A 23,066-nucleotide genomic window follows, 5' to 3' on the forward strand; every position below is an offset into this window, starting at 1 on the left:
TTTATACTCACACACCTGGGGCTGTGTATATCTCTCTCCCACAAAAGGCACAGGGGTTTATTCACTAAAGCGGGCGTCATGGTTAATGTTGTGTTATGATGGGTGAGGCCCGGGATCTTCTTTCATGGCTGAGGTGACCTGGGATAACAGGCGGTGAGGCGGGTGAGATTTCGGGGCCCCAGGTGACTTGTTTCTGGTATCGTTGCCAGTCGCCATGTAATGCGCTGCTGGGATGTCAGACCGAACAAGGCAGTGAAATGAAAACATGAAAGGAGCAGGGACGAGCTACGTTAACAGGATTATGAGTAGAGACGCCCCGTATATATGTATAATGTATAATATATGTTCTGACGCGCTTTATGGTGGCGCATGGTTTTCGTCTCTTGATATAATGAAGCCTCACAGGAAGTGCTGTGGGTTTTAGAGCGGACGGATGGAACGCGTGAATCTATACAGCCCTGTTCTGGGGGCCGTTCAATCAGTGAAGCAATCTTCACTTTTAACTTTGAAAGCTGCAAGAAAGTGTTCATATATAACAGGCACCGCTGCCTATGTAAATTGAGTATACGGCACACACTGCTTGCCGAGCCTAGGGGATCCTCGGCACCAGGCACATGCTCAGCCTAGGGGACCTTCCGCACGCGGCACACGCTGCCTGCTGGCCTAAGGGACCTTCCACACGTGGCACGTGCTGCCTGCCGGCCTAGGGGACCTTCCATTCCCGGCACATGGCAGGCGCCCTAGAAGACCTACTACATGCTGCCTGCCGCCCTAGAAGGCCTACCACATGCTGCCTGCCGCCCTAGAAGGCCTACCACATGCTGCCTGCCGCCCTAGAAGGCCTACCACATGCTGCCTGCCGCCCTAGAAGGCCTACCACATGCTGCGTGCCGCCCTAGAAGGCCTACCACATGCTGCCTGCCGCCCCAGAAGGCCTACCACAGATGACACATGCTGCCTCCCGGCCTAGGGGACCTTCCTCATGCTGCTCGCTGACTGCTATAGAGTTTGGGAGTTGAACATGTTTATGTCATGGATGTTCTGGTGGTGGTGAGGATTTGGGTGCCTCTGTCATTATCTTCTCACCACCTGTTTCAGCTGTTGAATTTGACCTATGCCCTCCACCATATTTATGCATATTTAAAAGCAAACTTCCTCCCAGACTTCACTTCTATCACCCAAACTGGGAAGTTGCACAGACCATGGTGGCCACGAAAACTTTATATTGTTTGGTTGTGCTTTATATCGAGCCATGTGGACACATCTATCCGGTCAGAAGTTTTTCTCGTTGACTTCCACAGGTTGTCCATTTGAATCGTCTCTTCAACGTCCGCACTTTCCTCTCTGTCATTGGTTATAGGATATTATTGAATAGTATTAAACATTCTTGTTTAAGGTCATCGACTCGTCCAGACGTCGCCTCTATAGAGCCTATAAATGCTGATGATCAGCAGTGTTCTCAGAGGGCCATAGTGCAAGCACGGGCAACGCACCCCACGCGGCTCACCAGCATCATCTTGGCTGAAGATATATGTGAGTAATGGCGGGTTCTGTTATCCCAAACATTAGATACGTTGGCATTTCTTGCTTTTTGAGGAGTGAGTTCTAGAAGAATGTTGAGTCTGTGGCCGGGTTCCACTGCTCTGCAGAACCAGGCATCTTTTCCTCGGTGTATTACTAACCCTCCTGGGCGCACAACTCGATGCAGACTCCAGTCCCCTTTCAGGGTTTAATTTATATTTGTGGGTTTGGATCCAGTCGTTGTTTAGTAATTTGATATTAAATCCTGAGGCTTTGCTGCATGTTGAATTATTAAAGGTTCTCCGTTTCCTTCTTGCAGTGTCGGGTCAGGTACTTCGGTGCGATGCCATCGTTGACATCATCACGGATATTCACATTGTGTCCACCACCAGGGAACTGTACCTGGAAGACTCCCCGTTGGAATTAAAAATTCAGGCTCTGGACTCAGAAGGTGGGGAGTCAGGGTAGATTAGAGAAAGTTTGGGTACCAAATGGGTAATGGGGAAAAATCCCCATTACTACACTTTAATGGGCACACAACCAGGGGGCTTCATCATGTTAGACTCCCCACTTCCTAAACGCGTGCAACCCAATGAATATGATGGTTCTATATAAATCAAGTAATAGTAACACCGGAAGTGTTGTGTTAGCATGGCCGGACACGTGGTGGGGTTTTCCCATCATGTGTTAGCAGCCCTGTTATAGTTTGAATGTTTTCTTGAGTAACGATTGTGTTTATCCACTTACGCGATATTTACCGGGACCCTTTGCAGGAAACACATTCAGCACCTTGGCTGGTTTAGTCTTCGAATGGACGGTCGTTAAGGATGCCGAGATGGATGGATTCCCAGATTCTCACAATACGTTACGGTAAGAAGCATCCGCAATATTAATCTCCTTGCTTTACTCCTCAGAACTGTTTGCTATTCATATGTGATTAAGACAATGATCAATTCCAGCTTCAATTACAGCAAATGTTGGGCATGGTAGAGGTCTACCTGGTCCAGCAGCAGACAGAAGGGTCACTTTCGGTGGGACAAAGAGTGAAGGTCCAATCGTAGCGTACTTTGCTTTGAGCCCCACCCTGCGTGACCACCATTTCCCGGGGTGACAGGGCATTTATGTGTATAGGTGGGCTTTACGATTTAAACATTTTTATTAAACAGTGATAGCCCTGCATGAACAATCTTGCATTTCCATCTATAATGCCAAAACCACGCACTTGTCCATCAGTACCTTCCGGCCCTATGGAGGGGCTTTAAACATTGTGTTTATATTTGTAGAATTCTTAGGTTTTTGGAATCTACTTACGTGCCTCCTTCCTATATCACTGAGATGGAGAAAGTGGCCAAACAGGGAGACACAATTTTAGTGTCTGGAATGAAAACGGGAAGCTCTAAACTGCGCGCCAGAATGTTAGAGCCGGTGTACCAGGTGAGTCCTGCCGCTGTACCGTCATCTCTTGTTTTAATTAACCAAAAAACCCTAATGAGAACAAATTAACCCTAAAAGTGAATGGAGGACAGCAATACCGGCAACAAATACCTATACCCTGTAACAGCCAAAGCCACCACCCATACGTATGGATCATAACGTCTTTGGGAATTAAGATTTCATTGACTTTGCGCAGTTCAGGGTAGCATTCAAGTGTCGGTGGCCCCGTGGCCCTAGTGTCACGTTTCACTCATGTGTCTGCTGATGAAGAGTGCTCTGCTCTGGTGTCTGTTTGAATCTTTATTATCAAATTCTGATAGAATTAGTGGATGATTTCTAAAGGCTTGTTCAAGGTGCCGTCCCCCCTTTCTTCTCGGCTGCTCCGTCTCCCCTTACGGCGAGGTTTCTTCTCGGCTGCTCCGTCTCCCCTTACGGCGAGGTTTCTTCTCGGCTGCTCCGTCTCCCCTTACGGCGAGGTTTCTTCTCGGCTGCTCCGTCTCCCCTTACGGCGAGGTTTCTTCTCGGCTGCTCCGTCTCCCCTTACGGCGAGGCTTCTTCTCAGCTGCTCTGTCTCCCCTTACGGCGAGGTTTCTTCTCGGCTGCTCCGTCTCCCCTTACGGCGAGGTTTCTTCTCGGCTGCTCCGTCTCCCCTTACGGCGAGGCTTCTTCTCAGCTGCTCTGTCTCCCCTTACGGCGAGGTTTCTTCTCGGCTGCTCCGTCTCCCCTTACGGCGAGGTTTCTTCTCGGCTGCTCCGTCTCCCCTTACGGCGAGGCTTCTTCTCAGCTGCTCTGTCTCCCCTTACGGCGAGGTTTCTTCTCGGCTGCTCCGTCTCCCCTTACGGCGAGGTTTCTTCTCGGCTGCTCCGTCTCCCCTTACGGCGAGGCTTCTTCTCAGCTGCTCCGTCTCCCCTTACGGCGAGGTTTCTCCTCGGCTGCTCCGTCTCCCCTTACGGCGAGGTTTCTTCTCGGCTGCTCCGTCTCCCCTTACGGCGAGGCTTCTTCTCGGCTGCTCCGTCTCCCCTCACGGCGAGGTTTCTTCTCGGCTGCTCCGTCTCCCCTCACGGCGAAGTTTCTTCTCGGCTGCTCCGTCTCCCCTCACGGCGAGGCTTCTTCTCGGCTGCTCTGTCTCCCCTTACGGCGAGGTTTCTTCTCAGCTGCTCTGTCTCCCCTTACGGCGAGGTTTCTCCTTGGCTGCTCAGTCTCCCCTTACGGTGTTACCTTTGTTGCACTTTATTAAATGAAAAAATTATTCTTTTTGATTCTTTGCAGAAAGTCAATCCTGCAGAGGTTCGTCTCCTTATTCTGGAAAATATTCTTCTTAATCCTGCATTGGATATTTATCTGCTCGTAGGAGCCACCGTACAATACAAAGTTCAGAAGATCAAACAAGGCAAGATCACAGGTCAGTCCTCTGATAAACTGCAAGTGCAGCGCATGCCTGGAAGATGGCCGTGGGTCTGGGGGGTTTGGCTGCATGGGGTTGCCCCCCATTCCATAACTAGCAGCACAAAAATTCTATTTTAGTCTGTGGATCTGGGGAGTCTGTCCCAGCCCATGATTTTCTGAAGTTATCTGATTCCGGCTCCTTTTTTATTAAAGGCTTTTTTTGTATATGCAGCCAGAGGCACCCGGTAGTCCCTGCCCTGTGCGACATGCAGTCTTATTCTAACTCGTTTTCAGTCCAGTCACCTCTTTAAAATCTGCCTAAACCTGGCGGAGTTGTAAAGTCACAGTAAACTAAGCCCTAGTCAGAGAACAGAGACTGAATGGCCCTGATCTGGTTATCGCAGGATGTGCCGACAAAGTCAGTTTTGTGTTTTTGTTCCCCAGATTTACTTATGCCTTCTGATCAATACATATTACAACTCAAGAACCATGTGGTGGCCCCCGGAGGAATCGTGGATGATCCTGTGGCTTTACTGGACGAAAGGACGACGACAGTCACTGCTACGCAGCGGGGTCAAACAAATATTCTTTTGCTCCATAAAAGTATCCATTTTATTGACCGCGTTCAGTGCTGCAACAGTTTTCATGGCAGGTGAACCCCTTTCCTGTGGCTGCTTGGGTGTTCCTGGCAGATGAAAACATCTCTGATCCCCATGGGGAGAAGGAAGGGAGCGTTTCATACGGATAAAGGATTCACAGCCAGGGACCCCAAAGGAGTCTGCGTTTACCAACACTAGAGCTTGCCAGAGTATTGAATGTCTCCGTCTGGATGTACTGTGCAGAGTTCTCTTTCTACAGGCGAAAATTACTGATTTATTAAACATTGTACAGGGCTAGTTCACCGATTAAATTAGAGGCCAGCTTGTTGAGTTAACTATGCACTATACAGGGCCCTACCTGCAATAGAAGCTCCTGGGGGGGGGTCGGGCTTTGTGATGTGCAGTGAAGTCGGGGGCACCTAAGGTAATAAACCAGCACCTGTTATAAAAAATAGATATTAAAAAAGCTATCGGTACGGAATTTCTTGGTAATAACTTTTCACACAGGCTTTCTGTTCCTTACAAGCAATTCCTTCACTGAGATTTAGATATCCGAATGCAAGGATCATCCCGTCTGCCTAACGCCACCATCTTTGTGGTGGAAGCTGGATACTTAGGTTAGTGGATTGTTTTTGCGGTTGGACTGTTTTTAGGCTGTTAAGGAGCTGCTCTGTGAGACCCTTCCGCCCCGCTGGCCAGACCAGGGGTTTCCTCATCTTTCCATGGAGGCCAGTAGAAGAAATCTCATCTTGTTCTCCAGCACTACGTGGCAGCGTCCCCTCTGTTGCAGTTCATACCCTGAACTTGCTTGGAGTCTGATCCTACTGTGTGGGCCAAGGTTTGAATGTATAATGGTGGTCCAAAAATAAGCAGTCGTGGCACAAATATCAATTTGGTCAGGGTTGTCCTTTTTTTTTGTCATAGAATAAATATATAACATGCGTGAGGGAGTAAACGTACGGCTCTGGCGACTGGTTTGGACGTCCTTGGTTTTAAGGCTGCACCAAGACCCTTTCCATGAAATCCTAACTCCTTTTCGTTACATTTTGCCCTCTGACGCCTTTAACAGAACCCGAGCTTTCTGTGCAGCGTCTGGATTTTTTTGCACTTTTTTCTTTGTTTTTATAGGGTTTACAGTCAATCCAGGAGACAGATGGGTCCTCGAAACTGGAAGATTGTATGAAGTTACAATTGATGTCTACGACAAGTCAAGTAACAAGGTCTATTTATCAAATGTAAGTAGCTTTGTTTTAGGAAAAACGTCGTCCTTCACCTGTAAAGGCTTCTGCTCCGTTTCTTGGTCGAGTGACCTAAGTCTGTGTCATTTTCAGAACATGCGGATTGAGGCGATTCTGCCTGAAGAATACTTCGAGTTGCTTGAGTCGTCCCTGAACGGATCTTATCATCGCGTGAAAGCTCGGAAGAGCGGTCAGACCGTTATCGACGCTGCTCTGACGTGCATGGTAGACCAGGTGTGTCATAGCACCATGAAAACGGCAATACCTGGCGATACACAATCCTATACTTTTATGTGTTTATTCCATTTTCTAATCTGCAGTAAATGACCCTAACCTTTATATCCAAATTAAAAATTATGATGGAGGGGGAAAGGAGTCTTTAATTGTCATGCTTAAATAATTCTTTGTGGAAAACAGTGAACTGGTAAAATGATGCATTGAAATAGAAAATCTGTTTTTTAATCTTATTTAATAGTGAAATATTTGCATAATTATGATTTAGGGTAACCTAGGTAACAAAGTTATTTACCTGTACCCATTCTTTTGCCTTCTCTTCTAGGACGGGGGAGTCCATGTTTTACAAAACCCAGTGAGAAACCAGCAAGAAGTTGAAATTTATCTCCCGGTTAACCTCTCCCCCAAGATTTTAGCATTTCCGTGGCAGCCCAAAGCAGGAGCTTACCAGTACAAAATACAGGTACCTATGGGCCAGGCCAGGAGCCTGTGCATATGCAATATATAACCAGAAGCGCAATATGGAGCAGGAGGCACAGAATACTCTGGACAGGGTGATTATAAGGTCATTGTCCCAGTACCACCGCGCCAAAGAGATCCTGCAGTCTCCCAGTACCACCGGGCCAATGAGCGCCTGCAGTCTCCCAGTACCACCGGGCCAAAGAGATCCTGCAGTCTCCCAGTACCACCGCGCCAAAGAGATCCTGCAGTCTCCCAGTACCACCGGGCCAATGAGCGCCTGCAGTCTCCCAGTACCACCGGGCCAATGAGCGCCTGCAGTCTCCCAGTACCACCGGGCCAAAGAGATCCTGCAGTCTCCCAGTACCACCGGGCCAATGAGCGCCTGCAGTCTCCCAGTACCACCGGGCCAATGAGCGCCTGCAGTCTCCCAGTACTGCCGGGCCAATGAGAGCCTGCAGTCTCCCAGTACCACCGGGCCAATGAGCGCCTGCAGTCTCCCAGTACCACTTTCTGTATTATGTGGAATGGCAGAGATCAAGCCAATATTCCGAAGGGCACTTACCTCAGATGCCATTATTATTTTTATGGGGCACTTGTCTGTGTCTCTCTGAGCCTCTGTGTGGCTTTATAGCACTGGAGTTATGTTTCTATAACATCTATAAACATATCATTTATTTTATCTAGGCACAGGGTGGGAGTGGAAACTTTACATGGTCATCGTCAAACAACGAAGTGGCTACAGTTAATGTGAGAGGACAGATGACCACTGGCCATGATATTGGAGTCAGTGTCCTGCGCGCTCGTGATGTCCAGAACCCGCTGCATTTTGGAGAGATGAAGGTACGATAATGCGCCGCTTGTCCCAGGAGCCAGCGCTGCGAATCTGCATGCGTTCCAGGACGCTCCAGCAGGGGGCAGTGTTCACCTGTATTTTCTCTCCCCTTAGGTGTTTGTTATCGAGCCCAATGGCATGGAATTTATCTCTTGCCGCGTGGAGGCGCGTGTTGGAAACAGACTGGAGCTGCCGATAAAAATATTTGGCCTTATAGGTGGCGAGGATGGCGACATGGTGGCGCTAAGCGATTGCTCACACTTTGATTTGTCTGTAGAAGTGGAAACTGCTGGTATTTATAAAGTAATTCCCGGTGAGTTTCAGAAGATGCCGGTAGACTGACAGTGGATTTTGTGCTTTAAGGAAAATAGTTTAAATCTGTTCATGTTTTAATGGTCGCTTTGTGACTGCTGGGAACGCATAATATGTTTCCCCTTTTTTTAAGGCTCACAAAATATGCGAAGTTTACCTGGAAATGTAGTGGTATGTTAAGCGTGCCTATTGAACGCGACAGCTGCTTCCTGATTATTCTTCTCCGTTTGGAGACATGATGAGGAAATCTCTTAATTCCCCAGTAAATTCCACTGAGATGGATTTCTTTTCCATATTTCCAGGAAGACTCCCGCCTGGGAGCGATTCCTGCAGCGGGATTACGGTACAGGCAGAAGCTCAGGGTTTTACGACTATATACGTGAGCTATACCCACGGTCACGTCCACCTCAAAGCCAAAATTGTTGTAGCTGCATATCTGCCGCTAAAGGTAAGAGCTCGCAACTTTCAACTCGTTATCTGTCATTGTTACTGCAGTGGGGGGCAAAATGGTGGCAGTGGGCCGGTGCATGCATACAGCGGAATATGATAAATCAGCGCGTAATAATAATAATAATAGTATACTGATATCTGTATGAGCAGTAACGGCGATGGAGAGCCAAATACTGAAGGACGGGGGATTCCAGCTCACTTATCGCACTTTTCTAATTGCATGGAATTGGTGCCGCCGCACGGTATTAATTGACGTATTTACTCACCATCTTAGGCAGTGGACCCGTTGTCTGTGGCTTTAGTCACTTTGGGATCATCTAAAGATATGTTATTTGAAGGCGGCCCAAACCCCTGGGTGCTCGAGCCGCAAAGGTTTTTCAGGAGTGCGTCTGCCGAGAAGCCGGAGATGGCGTCGCTGTCCTTACAGGAGTCGGCCGTGTCCCGCAGTCACTCTCAGCACTGGCTGCGAACCGTATGCACCGACCTGGCCGAGGAGGTGAGGCCAAACACGCGGATAATCTGTAAAGCATGCGCGAGGATCGTCAGCTCCCATGCCATTGCATATGTTTTCTGCGATGGGTGAATCTCTGCAGAGTTCCAGAATGATGAAAAAGTATAAAGTACATCATTTAGTACATTTTTACCCATTTGAAAGACATCTATTCACACGTAGTATTTCCGTCTCCGCTGGTCTCATGGGTATAATGTCTGGATAGGCAATGGATTCATCCCCGCGACTCCCGGCGTGAGTAACGGACGCTTTCTTTTCTTTAGATCATTTCTTTAAGAATTGGAAATCATCCTACAGAAAGTAACCCTTTCCCAGCCGAGGAGCTGGTCTCTGTGAAGCTTATCTGTGCATGTCCAGCAAGATTTACCCTCACCCCGGTGTATAAACTCGCACACGCGGACTTCACGTGTCCTCTGATGCAACAGAACAAGCAAGTGGTACGTCCGGCATCTTGTCGCTGAAATAAGGATGAATCTGTCTTCTGCAGATGGGTTGTATGTCTTCGGAACTTATAGAACATCGTATAGGTATTCAGAGGAGGATGAGACCCGATACACCACAGCTCTGTCATGGGGGGAATGTTGGGGTCTGTTAGAGGGACATATGTTTTTGAAGAAGTGGAAGCGTGTTCTACACGTGTTTATCTCTTTATGATGTCTGATTGGGCAGATGGTGGGAGAAAGAATGTTTTTATTTTTTGATTCCTTCTATAATCTGTCGGCCACCAAGTGCCGTGTTTAATATTCATTAGAATCTCACTTTCTTTCAGATTCCGGTCTCTAATTACCAGAATCAGCTGTTACAGTTGGCGGCGTATGACCCCCAGGGCCGAAAGTTTGATAATTTCAGCTCGCTGAGTATCGGCTGGGAATCCTCCAAAGGCATGCTGGCAAGCTTCGATTCCGCAAAACCCATGAAACTGGTTCAGGAAGAAGACGGCGCGGGTCAGATGAAACTGCACGGTATATTACCACCCGCGGGGGTATAATGCGACAGCAGTCGCCCAAACCCAGCGAAACCATCACCACAGGCCAAGATGATTCACAGAAATGGAACGGGGAACACGATTATGGCTGAATTTTCTTTATTCTTCATCTCTTTCAGGTCTGAATACAGTTTACGTTCACCGTATTTCGGGGGCAGCCACCATTACCTCCAGAGCTGACCGATACCAGGAGCGTCACCTGCAAGCAGCTGGAGTCTCCCCGCCGGTATGTGAGCCGGTTACCCCGCCATGAACTTATCAGCAGATATTACTAGCTCGTGCCATTACTAATATGATGTTTTATATGTATTTGTGATCTATATCTCTGGGAATCTTGAGCTAGTTTCGTACTGAACCGGTGCCTCCCCGTTCCTGACCCCCCTTTCCGGTGCTTTTCATTATCTGCTCGTTAAGGCTGATTGTCGCGGCTCGAGAAGTCGCGTGTCCGGAGCGCTGTGTCAGGGGCTTCCAGGACACGGCTGCACAGATGCCTCTACATACTAATGTTCTTTAACAGACACCATGCGATGGCGGGAAATCCAAGCAAACGGGGATGGCTTTGTTTGTTTTGCCGATTGTGATAGGATTTTGTGATCTTGTTTTGAAGCACAGGACGTTCGCGCTCGTCTCTGCTAGTCTAGAGCTTCTTCTCGTAGAGGATGTGAAAGTGAATCCGAGTTCTCTCACCATCTATAACCATCCACGGGTTTCGGTAAGAGAGCCGCGCGGTCACCATCTTTTGTATAAATCGCCTGCTTCTCCTTAGAATAATTAACTTAGCGGTAACTGGACAAACTAAGTGTCAGCTCCGCAGCGCTATGTTCCCAGAGACAGACGTGATATGGAAGGAGGCGATGCCCGCGCTGCGATTTTCTCGCTGTCCTAATGATCTCTCTCTCTCTTACTTAAGGCCGAATTCACGATTGCTGAGGGATCCAGGTTCTTTTTCATTAACAGCAGCGCACCTAGTATCGTAAAAACTGTATTTCAAGAAGTCAAAGGCACCGTAGTGGTGAGTTCCAAATGATTGCATTTTTTAAAACAATGTATTCCTGTTTCACATTTCTTTATGTATTTAGACCTTAGGATCAGTTAATCCACCTCTACTGCCTTCATGTTGTTAGAATCGATGTGAAACGTCTTTCTTCCTGTGCTTTTTGTGCGTTTCCAGGATCATAGCTTAGCTGTAATGTAAGAAAGTTTCACTTTTTAAAAAAAAGGGTGGTAGATAAGTGGAACAGCCCCCCAGCATAAGTGGTAGAGGGTAATACAGTGAGGGGGTTTAAAGATGCATGGGATAGACATATGGCTCCTGAATCTACGACTGATTAAGGTTTGAGTCTTTACAGCAGGAGAAACGGGCGACAAGACGGGCCGATGGGGGCCGATCTACCGGTGGGTTGTGTCTTTATGTAATGTAACCTGTAAAGGGGCAGCTTCTTCTGCTCTAATAACAGGCGTGTTTTCCCTGTAATGTGTAATGATGAAAAATGATGGAGCTGTAGGTACTGGTTTGTTTGTATTTCGCACTCTGCCGCAGTACCTGCCTCAGAACAATGAACCCAGTACTGGTGGGTGTTCGTTAAAAAGAGGACAGAAACTGTCTTTCTGCCATTCGGAGGAACGTGCGCTCGGTCAGGGCACACGGAAGCTCCGTTTACTAGAGAGGCTTGCAGTCTGTCTGTTTGGGTTATCCCGTGCTGATTGTCACCTACCGCCTAAGGCCCTCTCGTGGGAGATGCTGCTATTAAACAGTCAGTAGAGGTACCCCTAGGCCCAACTTACAGCACCCCGTTTAGACCTTATGTACCCTGGTTCTTGGTTCTTTTGCTCTGAATTTTCTCTACTAACCTGTTGCCTCATTTGTTTTTCCATCCATTCCCCTCTGTGTTTGTCACCCACCTGCCCCCTGTTAGTCCCCCCCATCGCATTGAGTGTAATGCCTTACATATTACCCATTGTCCAGTAGCACAGAGCCGGGTCTGGACTAAGTCACCCCTGTCTAGAACACTATTAGTGACTTTAGTCTCCCAGTTCCACATTGTATCCAGGTAGGTTTTAAATCTCTTTAATTCATTTCCCGGCAGAAGGTGCTTTTTGAGATTTGCTCAAGAAGAACGTAATTTTTCTCCTTGTTCTTCAGGTTTACCCTTCGCGTGCTGGCTCTGTAAGCATCACGGTCTACGACCTGTGCCTGGCCTTGCCGGCACCGGCTGAAGTCGGGGTCCTGGTTTCTGATATTCTTCAGGTGGAAGTCAGAGTTGTTGATAAGGTTTGTCGTTGGACTTCTGCGTGGAGGCAGCTCCTGGGTGGAACTACTATTTGGGGTATAACAAGGACACCCGCTTGGGACCTCGCTTGGGATGTTCCCTGATCTGAAACAATGTCCCCGTTTTATATTTTTAGGTAGAAATTGGAAAAAGTGTAAAAGCTTATGTCAGGGTCCTGGATTCCGCCAAGAAACCTTTCCTTGCCCAGTACTTTGCATACATGAATTTGGAGCTCAGATCATCCTCTTCACACGTGTCCGTTAAGTGAGTATTTTTTTTACAAACGCCATCACCATGTCACAAACGCGATTATCAGGTTCAAAAAAACGAATCTTTAAGGAATATCACACTTTTAACACACATTGCAAAATATTTTTTGTTAGCTACAGGCCGTTTCCTGTGCTTTGGATTTATTTTCTAAATAACGAGTTTGCAGGAGAACTGAATGTTCACTCTCATGCCCTGTATAATGTATGGCTAAATCAGCGAGCCGCCCCCCGTATAATGTATGGCTAAATCAGCGAGCCGCCCCCCCTCTGTATAATGTACAGCTAAATCAGCGAGCCGCCCCCCCCTGTATAATGTATAGCTAAATCAGCGAGCCGCCCCCCCCGTATAATGTATGGCTAAATCAGCGAGCCGCCCCCCCCTGTATAATGTATAGTTAAATCAGGAAGCCGGCCCCCTGTATAATGTAAAGTTAAATCAGCGAGCCGACCCCCTGTATAATGTAAAGTTAAATCAGTGAGCCGACCCCCTGTATAATGTATAGATAAATCAGTGAGCCGGCCCTCTGTATAATGTATAGCTAAATCAGCGAGCTGCCCCCCTGTATAATGTAAAGTTAAATCAGCGAGCCGCCCCCCCCTCTGTATAATGTAAAGTTAAATCAGCGAGCCGCCCCCCCTGTATAATGTATAGTTAAATCAGGAAGCCGGCCCCCTGTATAATGTAAAGTTAAATCAGCGAGCCGACCCCCTGTATAATGTAAAGTTAAATCAGTGAGCCGACCCCCTGTATAATGTATAGATAAATCAGTGAGCCGGCCCTCTGTATAATGTATAGCTAAATCAGCGAGCTGCCCCCCTGTATAATGTAAAGTTAAATCAGCGAGCCGCCCCCCCCTCTGTATAATGTAAAGTTAAATCAGTGAACCGGCCCCCTGTATAATGTAAAGTTAAATCATTGAACGGGCCCCCTGTATAATGTATAGTTAAATCAGTGAGCCGGCCCCCTGTATAATGTAAAGTTAAATCAGTGAACCGGCCCCCTGTATAATGTAAAGTTAAATCAGTGAACCGGCCCCCTGTATAATGTAAAGTTAAATTGGTGAGCCGGCCCCCTGTATAATGTATAGTTAAATTAGAGTACCATCCGCAGTGTATACAATGCATGTTTTGCTGCAGGCCTCTCCAGGAGAAGGTTGACAGTTACACCGCTGTGTTTGCCGTTCACGGTGAAGCCATAGGACAGACGAGCCTCGTGGCGACTGCCACAGACAATGCCGGCAGCGCCATAGACTCCCCGACGCGGCCGCTAGAGGTAAATAGACAGCCTTTTGTCATGGCTGAGATGGCAGCAGAGACGCATGTTCTGTGAAAAAAGTCACATGCTTCAACTGAACCAATCACGTGGCTACCAGAGACTTATCAAGTATGCCGGCCTCCGGCGCAGTCCCAGCTTTATGAACGTCGGCAGCTAAACGCTTCAGGAATCTTTTCCGACGAGCCACAGAAACCTGAAACTGAACTGTGGTGTTGGTTTTTATCTGTTGTCTTCCTTATTTCTAGGTATTTCCTCCGTTTCGCCTCTTACCGAGGAAAATTACACTCATTATTGGCGCGGTGATGCAGGTGAATATTTTATAATTGGAAGAATGTTTTTTCAGATTCTGGTTTTAAGGATATTTTGCAGTTTGTAGAAACCAGGTTTGGGCCTTAATGGAAAATAGGTTTGATTTCTGTGGCTGCCCCCCGTTCTGGACAAATTCTACACGCTTGAAAGAGAGAGAAAAAAAGACACCGAGGGTCCCGCTCATCTCCCCCTTAATACAGTCAGGTCACGGGGGAGCCCGAGGCATGGCTGCGGGAACGACGAGTCCGCGTTGGGAGAGGATTTTATCTACGACTTGATGAGCCTTTGATATTTTGCAGATAACCTCGGAGGGTGGACCACAGCCCCAGTCCAATATAATATTCTCCGTTGCCAACGAGAGCGTGTCATCGGTAGACGGTAACGGCTTTGTGAAAGGGCTGTCTGTCGGGAACAGCTCGGTGACTGGCGTCGTCCAAGCGGCCGATGCAGAATCAGGAAAAGTCGTTGTGATCTCCAAGGTGCGTTTTTTTTCATCATATTAGAAAGCAGCTTGATGTGGAATTGACGGCGCCTTCATTTTCAAAGGTTTATTCAGCCGCGGACTATCATTATTTTATCTCTGGTTCTTTTTCTTCAGGATGAAGTGGAGGTGGAAGTGGTGCGGCTCAGGGCAGTCCGGATACACGCACCCATAACACGAATGAAATCTGGAACTAAGGTACAGTTAAACTGCTTAGGGCCACGACGCTGGGGAGCAGCTAGCGCCCTGCCTGTCACAGGCTTGAATAATAGCAGGACAGTGGAAGTGGAATTTGTCGCTATTTTCAGTGCCGTTATTGGGCTCTTTGTAAGTGTGCTTTGTTGCCCTCTGGTCCTTTGAGAGATACGCAGTTACCCCGCTCCTTGTTCTTCCAGATGCCGGTATACGTGACGGGTGTCACTACCGAACAGTCCGCCTTTGCTTTTGCCAATGCTGTCCCTGGGTTCACGTTCCACTGGACGGTTGTAAAAAGGGATTTTCTAGATGTCCGGAGCCGCCACGATGAGGTTTTTGTCTCAATATTCTTACAGCTTTTGATGCAGCCTTAGTTTTGTGTAAATGGATGTTTACGGGGTTTTTTATGGTGTTTCCTGCAGATATCGGTTGATCTTCCTGCGCTCTATAACTTTGCAATGAATGTTTATGCTAAAGATAAAGGAAAGACAGGACTGAAGGTTATGGTCCGAGCCACTGATCCGGCAGCGAAGCAGTTTTATGGCGATGCCGAGGAGCTCTCAGATGAGATAACCATTCAGGTGATTATACTGGCAGACAGCATCAGTGATTTTACACCTCAGATGTGTGGGGTCTGCATCCCGCCGTCGGTAGTGAATCAGCAGCTGGGGTCTGCATCCCGCCGTAGGTAGTGAATCAGCAGCTGGGGTCTGCATCCCGCCGTCGGTAGTGAATCAGCAGCTGGGGTCTGCATCCCGCCGTCGGTAGTGAATCAGCAGCTGGGGTCTAGCTGGATCTAGCGAGTCGCTATTGATGGGTTTATGGGTGTGAGTGGTTTGCAGTTTTTACTGACTGCACCTCAATAATCAAACTCCTTCTTTTTCAGGTGTTTGAGGAGCTTCATTTGTTGAGCCCGAGTGTGGATGTGGAACAGATCCTTATGTCTCCCTATTCAGTCTTGAAGCTTCAGACCAACAGGTGAGGACATGCGAACAGGGTTCCTCCATACAGAGTTACTGTATATGGTGCTACCAATGTTAATTACATGTCTGCTTACCATACGTGTGCTTGTCAGGCACCAGAAACATGAGTCCAACATACCCTGTAATGGCTTTCTGTTTGTTTTTTGGGGTCAGCAACAACATGTTCATTAAAAACCAAAATCACTTTATGGGGTTAGGGATAACCCTGGGCCCTTTCTGACCTTGAGCAGATATGAGCTAAAAGCCTCCTCTGCCTCCATGCGTCGGCCAGCGTGGTTTATACATGTTAGATTTTAATAGGCTGTGTTTCAAACTATGACTGTTTCCATCTGTTTTCAGGGACAGAACAGCAGCCATGACGTACCGCCTTGTGAATGCCCCAAACCAATCTGCAGTGGTGCACGTGGATGATAAAGGGCTCCTTACTTGCGGCTCCCTGACCGGAGTCTCCACCATCGAAATCACTTCCCAGGAGGTGTTTGGGATCAACCAAACTCTTCTGGTGTCTGTCAAGGTGAATCCAGAATGTGTCTCCATGGCAGGGTTAGCGTTTACGTGATGTAAGCTAAACTTTCCTGTCTCGTGGCCATTCCTCTCTCAGCTTCAGGCCCATACATGTGGGGCAGGGACAAGAAACCTGTAACATGTAATGGAGCTTCTCGTGACCACATACATGTGCAGCTCTGTTAGTTCAGTCCATTAATAGCGTGATAGTAGCTGCAGAGCTGAGCCCAAGGTGCCCGGTTTACAGTTTCTTGGTGTTACATGAAGTGAGGCTTTGGGTATGTATTAAATTAACATTATAACAGGACACGAGACTTACCGATAATTTTTCATTCTTTCCGTACAGGTTGCCCCGGTTTCTTACATTCGGATTGTGAGCAGTCCTGTCCTTCAGACTGTTAATAATGAGCGTCTCATTGCTGTACCGCTGGGAATGACGTTGAGTTTCTTGGTTCAGTTTCATGACAGCGCTGGAGACATGTTCCACGCACAGAATTCGATGCTCAGTTTGGCAACCAACAGGTATGCGCGTTGTCGACTTAATGTCCTTCCCTCTTATGGTTCGTGTTCATTGCACTCTGTGCATTTCCAAAGTGGGGTGACCTGAACCCTAAAAACCGGAATATCTTTGTATCAAACACAAATGATGGACCTTTAAGTAATGCACAGAAATATATCACTTTTTGATCCAAATTATAGATGCTGCAGGTACTGCCTTTAATATTACTGAGTGCAAACGCGGCTGCTCGTGGTCAGAACGGTCGTTCTCCTAACACATTTCTGTCTTCCAGGGATGATTTTGTGCAGGTTGGAAGAGGAGCCACTAATAACACGTTCACAGTGCACACGATTAATGCTGGCCTCACTTTATTCCACGTCTGGGACACAGAGAACCCGGCGCTGTCAGATTATTTGCCCCTGCCCGTGGAGCACAGTATATTTCCCAATGTAAAGGAGGGAACTGTTGGAGATGTATTCTGCTTTGCCTGCTCCATTACCACGCAGGAGGGTAAGAGTGAAGTCACCTCAGCAGACAATGGCACTAGATTGTCCGTGGGCCACATTTAGTGTCCCTGATCTGTGGGCCACATTTACTGTGTTCAGATCCTTATGAATTTCCTTCCCTAATTGTTGTTTGCGTGGAGTTCTCCATATGCTTCAGTACAGTGTTTGTGGGAGACACGTCTGACGCAGGCCACATAACTCGGTGGACACTTCATGTAACGCGCAAGGTTTTGTTTACCCAGGGTTGGCCGGATCCTGGATCTCTTCTTCCAGTTCCGTACTTCAGATTGATCCCAAGTCAGGAGTCGCTTTGGCTAAAGCTGTGGGATTTGTGACCGTCTATTACGAAGTCCCCGGAATCCTGAAGACCTATCGGGAGGTAATGAATGCCCAGGCTGAGTCTGAGACACCTATCAGAAGGGAATGTCCGATTGCGGAATTGTACGGTGACAGCATACGTAAAGAATCCTTTGTTTTAAATATAAATCTTAGTTTTATTATTTATTACAGGTATTAATTCGTTCACCACAAAAAATTAGAACCATGCAAGAAGTTGGAGAAAAAATCAATTTGCAAGTTGCAAAAACACACAGACTTCTTGTGGAAATTGGTGAGAAGAAGAGGAACCTGAAAGGTAAAAGCAACCGATGTGTAAACGGAGCAGACGTGCGCCCGCTGGCTCAGCACAAGTCTTTGGGTGGATTGTTGTGACCTGAATGCAGCTCCGTCCTGCCCGGGAGCGTTTTTCCTGCAGTGTTCAGATTTTTGGGTAATGCAGAAGATGTCTGAGCTTAAGTGGCTTAGTAGAGGAACGAGGCCGGACCTCGTCACAACCGGGCTGTGTCCTGTTTCTACTTCATACCAAATATGAGGCCCAATATTTCCTAGAACTCTTTTAGTCCCGGGTTTCCCGAGGCTGGGCCAGTTTCACTACCCACCCTCCTTCCTTACACGTGTGGGCAATAAGGGGTAGTTGTGAAGACTTTTAAGCAACTTTTAAGCACTTTTGTATGTCGCGGTTATGAGCAGCACCATAGTGACAGGGTCATCATATGTTTTCTTTAATGAAAATTAAAAATTGTGTCTTTTTTTAGGTGAATGTTCCCCGGTGCAGATAGCAGCTATTGATGAACTTCATCCAGAAAATGTCCTCAGCTGTCATTTGCACTTCACTGAGCCCAACCCTGAAGTCTCCCCTCTGGAAATGTTCAGCGCAAAGCCCGGGTTTGATGCAGAATCTGGTGAGCATTACAGGTCCTCGGCGCCTCGCTCTCATCACATTTATTAAAAGCCTCGTTTTTAATTTGTATTCTCTATACAAAAAGCGGGTTCACCGGAAAGGTTTCTCTTGCGCTGTCATTTTGAGTGTAAGTGGATAGGAAGTTGTAATATTACTTGAGGCTGTTCCGTGTTAAAGGGACAGTAAAGTCTAAGCTCATGGCCAGAAAACATTGGCTATGTGTGACGTCTCTGCCACCGGCTGGGACTCAGTAAGACAGGCAGATTTTGGGGTGATTTCAGGAAATAAATGTAAACTGGTTTGGCCCCCAAAGGCACCCTGAAGAAGGATATTTCTGTGTTCTTGCACGTTGCATGAAGCTTTGCTGACCCTTTTGTGCAGCCTTCTGCATTTACTTATACATTATAACGCATTAACCCTGGTTATTTCTCCGACCTCTCTTCCTGTGCGATATTCAGGCCATTACACTTGCTCCGTCGTGGCACACAGACTTGCAGAAAGCCATCTTAGACTTCTCAGCATGAGTGATACATCACTAACCATAGTTGCTTCTGTACACGGCACTCACCAATACACTGAACAGATCAGTGCCAGTGTGCCAGTTTATCCGGGCTTTTACGCCAGTCAGAAGGAAATTCTATTAAACAACCATTACACAACGAGCGAGCTGAAGATATTTGGACCTGTTGAAATACTGAAGAATTTAGAGGTGAGAATGGGGTATGCATGGCTGAGGTCATATCAATAAAGGTGACACATTTGGCAGAGATGCTGCTAATTATGTTTAGTTGATGCGGTGAATGCTGCGCTCCCTGCCGTTAACCACACTGCTGCTTCCCTGCTGCAGTAGGGTCACAGCTTCCATTACTTGATGGGCAAATGGCAAGAATTTTAGTACTTTGTATAAATTTGCAATATTAACATAGTTTTGTTCACACACGTCCAGAGTCATAGAAGATCTTCTGCACGTGTGCAGCTTTCCATCTGTCAGCAAGTGCCTTCTCCACAATGTAAAGTTATTTTTCCAGGTGGAATCCGGATCACCCGTAGTTACCATAGCTCAGAAGGAAAAGTTCTATGGGAAGCCCAGTTCTGTAACCTATGAAGTGGGTATAAAGGATGTGAGGGTATTAAGTCAAGGATCTCTCTCTACTGAATTGACCGTGTCCGCTCATCCGTCCGACCAAGTGATTTCTGTTCCAGTGACCATCGTGTCTGTGCTGGGACCAAAACTAGGTCTGTATAAATTCAAGCAGCAGATGTAATGGGGAGAGCCCCTCGTAAACCTCCGACTCCCTGCTCTTTGCATACTTTCATTGGTTGTGCCGAAAGAGTCGTATTTACTTGTAATGACTGATGAACACGGGCTCCTCACTCCTGTGTTCTGGTCCAGAGTGGCCCCTAGACTGAAGTCTACTTGGCCCGTGACAGGTGGTTCAGAGTATGAGCTTGCAACGTGTGCCATCTCCCAACATCAGGAATTTCTGTGCTTTTTCTTCAGGGTTGTTTGCAGAAGAAAACGGCTTCTTCCAGCATTTCGTCTCTTCGTACCAAGTCATGTTCTTCATGCTTTTTGCCCTGTTGGCGGGAGCTGCTGTGATTATAATAGGTAAGCAAGATCCAGATTTAATCTCAGTAACTAATGTGGTTCCAAAGCTAGACATTAACATTCTCCGATGTTGTTGTCTTTGTCCAGTTTTCTCACCCAAGGAGCAGATCAATCATCCAGCTTTTACCTCTAGTACCCCTCAGCCTTCCAATACCAGTGAGTATCAGGCACTTAGTCGTTATTCTTTCTCATGGTCGCTTAGTCCTGAATCGTATCTTCCTCATAATGACCTCATAGTTATTTTTGCACTAAAACTGTCACCTGTCCACCGTGAATGCAATGAAGGGTAGATTACTGATACCCTGAGAGGCAGGTGGGTTGTTAGTGGGGATATTAGAGCATCTTGATGACCCGACTGGTTTAATGTCATGGATTTCTTTGTCTTGCAGGTTTAGTTTCCTCTTCTCCAATAGTTTATTCAGCTCAAAGATCTTCAGGGTGGAAGAAAAACTCTCCAACAAAAGTATTATGGAGTCCAGACTACGCTTCCAGCTAAATATTTGAATTTTCCTAAAACCACCTTGATTTTCACACGTGTGCCTTTAAAAAAGCAACTTTGTTTTAGATGCTCTGGAGTGTGGCGTGATACCGTGAGGTTCTGCTCATGGAAACGAGTGTGTTTTAATCCAATAATCCTAAATGTGTGTTTCAGAAATTGCTTTACATAATCCAGTTTGATTTTATATTGTTTGTGTCTTTTAAGTTGCATTGTATTGTCCGATGAGAATTGATTTCTGTGAAGGCTAGGTGCCAGTTAGCCAGCCAGACACTTTTTGGGCTGGTCTATCAGTTTTGATCCATACACGGTGCTATAACTCAGGTCCCTCTCATGACAGCTTTTGTGTATGTGAATTCTGTAAAATGTTCTTACAGTTCTTTTGTTGTTTTGGTTGATGCCATTTCAGTTTAACTCAGGAATGTTCTGCACTGATAAATGTAGCCTTGCAGCGTGAGCCACACCATCATGAAAACATTTAACTGTGAATTTCTTGGAGATGTTCGTCGTGTGCCTTTAGGGACTCGGCGGCCAGCACTGAGCAGCTGGAGCATAATGGTCTATGGGAACGGGCGCTGTGCCGAATGGAAAAGCCACATCCCAGGGTTATAAAGCAATGCCACATTCTACATTTGGAAGAGTCTTAGTTCTGTGCTTCTCCTGCAACTGAATCGTATTGATTATTACAAACAAGTTTGCCACTCAGTCCACAGGGCCCTGTGATTTGAGTTATATGTTTGTTTCCTCGATCTGTTCTTGCGCTATTATACGCATGCCTTCTTTGGGGCATTTTCTTGTTTTCTGATCAGTGTATGGGGCTTCTTTCTCAGCCTGAGGTTTCCTCTCCTTTACCATATTCACTTTCCTATCATCTGTGCACAGATCACTCTCAGCCATCAGCCCTTACGCCCGTCCCCATTAGAAGAAGAAAAAAAGCATGCTCCCTTCCCCGTGAGAAATCAACATGGTTTATGAAGGATGTTTAACTTAAAACGTTGCTCTGATAAATGTGAAATGCTTATATATATATATATATATATATATAATGTGTGTGTGTATATACATATATATGTGTGTATATATATGCAGTAAATTCCCTGCGATGTCCGCATCTGAATGTAATGCATGCACTCATACTCCGGGGCGTATGAATAGTCACTGCAGACCTGAGTGGGGTGGCTGCAATGTGAAGGTTTCAGTAAAATGCAGAAAATGTGACCCTCCAGCGCTTAAGTGTTCTTACATTTAGTGTATCAGTACTTGAAATACCTGTAACCTGTCCTGAAAACCATTGTGATTGTGTAACCTTACTGCGGGTAATTATATAACAGCATGGGGCATTAGGCAGTGTGTGGCTGCAGCTGCCACGTCCCCAGGGTGGCTGTTCCTCCAGTGCTTGGGGTGATTATGCCAGTTAGACCCCCCAAGCTTTTCCAGTTCCTCATCTGCTGTTTATTTCCATGAAGCCTGTTCTTGTACTTCGGCTTTTCTGCAAGTTTGCTCTGTAAATAAATATTTCCAATTATCTCCCAAAAAGTGTTTTCTCCTCCTCTGTGCGTGTGGGATGACACTGTCCGTACACGCTTCATACCGTGTTTCAGGGAGTGCTTGGTATGATCCAGGCGCGGGTGGATGACATTTTGCCAAGTCCACCAAACTCTGGGATTTTTTTTACCGGGTAATGCAAGCGACGATGTACTCGAAACACATCCCGGTCATCGAATTCTTACTAAACTGAAGGAGGAGCGTCTCGTGCCGCCCGGTCGTGTCTGTTACAGAGGGAGTTTGGGACATAGCCTGGGAGGGGTACAGAGTGGGAACCATGTTTAATCTGAGAGTAACTTTACGTTTCTCACATCTGTACGGTGTGGATTGCCGGAGGAGCAGCGCATGCCGTGTATCGCATGCTGCATGCCATCTCGGTAGACTGATGATGGCTCTTGGCTAAGGATACATCACAGGCTAGTCATGGCTGAAATCACTCGATCACGATGAGTGTTTGTGGGAGCGGGAATGAACGCGATAATATAATAATTATATAATTCATATCATAATGTTTAATGGGTACCTGATGTCTGCGACGCTGCTCATCCGCTGTGCTTCAAGAAGAGACCTTTATGGTCTGGAAAGCTTGCAATCCATTATACATCAGCCGATCAAGGTATTATATCTTTCTACGGCTGCCGCGGTACAACTCTATACTGTCGTCTTCATGATGGTCACCAACACACCCGAGGCTGGAACACATATGAAACTACCTTAAAATGTGAACAAAACACGTAAAATTTTGGGGAAAAAAAGAATAAAATAACCAAAATAGTAATTAAAAATATACACATCGACATGAAATAAAACATTTGTTGCTTAAATTACAGAATTAGAACAAATCGAGATGGTGACAATAAAGCAGAGACACATTGCACCTACCCGGCAGCCGGCATTCCGTCACTACCAAGACCGGCAGC

The 23,066-nt window shown here is 46.8% G+C and overlaps 1 protein-coding gene across 1 annotated transcript in view; it reads left to right on the forward strand.

Annotated features, from left to right (window-relative positions):
- NUP210 (nucleoporin 210) overlaps positions 1 to 21,313 on the forward strand; it is a 23,331-nt gene extending 2,018 nt beyond the window's left edge. The window contains exons 2-40 of the mRNA XM_053469447.1: positions 1,397 to 1,533; positions 1,841 to 1,972; positions 2,295 to 2,391; positions 2,805 to 2,955; positions 4,225 to 4,357; positions 4,786 to 4,944; positions 5,489 to 5,557; positions 6,069 to 6,175; positions 6,272 to 6,412; positions 6,738 to 6,875; positions 7,559 to 7,714; positions 7,821 to 8,019; positions 8,321 to 8,466; positions 8,743 to 8,964; positions 9,243 to 9,416; positions 9,749 to 9,941; positions 10,084 to 10,190; positions 10,572 to 10,676; positions 10,875 to 10,976; positions 12,108 to 12,236; positions 12,371 to 12,498; positions 13,641 to 13,776; positions 14,025 to 14,087; positions 14,388 to 14,567; positions 14,687 to 14,767; positions 14,965 to 15,096; positions 15,187 to 15,345; positions 15,651 to 15,742; positions 16,087 to 16,261; positions 16,598 to 16,773; positions 17,043 to 17,260; positions 17,499 to 17,635; positions 17,767 to 17,890; positions 18,351 to 18,497; positions 18,955 to 19,205; positions 19,525 to 19,732; positions 19,998 to 20,105; positions 20,193 to 20,261; positions 20,495 to 21,313. Coding sequence (XP_053325422.1) covers positions 1,397 to 1,533; positions 1,841 to 1,972; positions 2,295 to 2,391; positions 2,805 to 2,955; positions 4,225 to 4,357; positions 4,786 to 4,944; positions 5,489 to 5,557; positions 6,069 to 6,175; positions 6,272 to 6,412; positions 6,738 to 6,875; positions 7,559 to 7,714; positions 7,821 to 8,019; positions 8,321 to 8,466; positions 8,743 to 8,964; positions 9,243 to 9,416; positions 9,749 to 9,941; positions 10,084 to 10,190; positions 10,572 to 10,676; positions 10,875 to 10,976; positions 12,108 to 12,236; positions 12,371 to 12,498; positions 13,641 to 13,776; positions 14,025 to 14,087; positions 14,388 to 14,567; positions 14,687 to 14,767; positions 14,965 to 15,096; positions 15,187 to 15,345; positions 15,651 to 15,742; positions 16,087 to 16,261; positions 16,598 to 16,773; positions 17,043 to 17,260; positions 17,499 to 17,635; positions 17,767 to 17,890; positions 18,351 to 18,497; positions 18,955 to 19,205; positions 19,525 to 19,732; positions 19,998 to 20,105; positions 20,193 to 20,261; positions 20,495 to 20,601 — 5,488 coding nt within the window. The 3' untranslated portion in view covers positions 20,602 to 21,313. The remainder of the gene's footprint in view (positions 1 to 1,396; positions 1,534 to 1,840; positions 1,973 to 2,294; positions 2,392 to 2,804; positions 2,956 to 4,224; positions 4,358 to 4,785; positions 4,945 to 5,488; positions 5,558 to 6,068; positions 6,176 to 6,271; positions 6,413 to 6,737; positions 6,876 to 7,558; positions 7,715 to 7,820; positions 8,020 to 8,320; positions 8,467 to 8,742; positions 8,965 to 9,242; positions 9,417 to 9,748; positions 9,942 to 10,083; positions 10,191 to 10,571; positions 10,677 to 10,874; positions 10,977 to 12,107; positions 12,237 to 12,370; positions 12,499 to 13,640; positions 13,777 to 14,024; positions 14,088 to 14,387; positions 14,568 to 14,686; positions 14,768 to 14,964; positions 15,097 to 15,186; positions 15,346 to 15,650; positions 15,743 to 16,086; positions 16,262 to 16,597; positions 16,774 to 17,042; positions 17,261 to 17,498; positions 17,636 to 17,766; positions 17,891 to 18,350; positions 18,498 to 18,954; positions 19,206 to 19,524; positions 19,733 to 19,997; positions 20,106 to 20,192; positions 20,262 to 20,494) is intronic.
- Positions 21,314 to 23,066: the final 1,753 nt, after the last annotated feature.

This window comes from Spea bombifrons, chromosome 6 (assembly GCF_027358695.1).
Source record: "Spea bombifrons isolate aSpeBom1 chromosome 6, aSpeBom1.2.pri, whole genome shotgun sequence".
Classification (NCBI taxonomy): Eukaryota; Metazoa; Chordata; class Amphibia; order Anura; family Pelobatidae; genus Spea; species Spea bombifrons.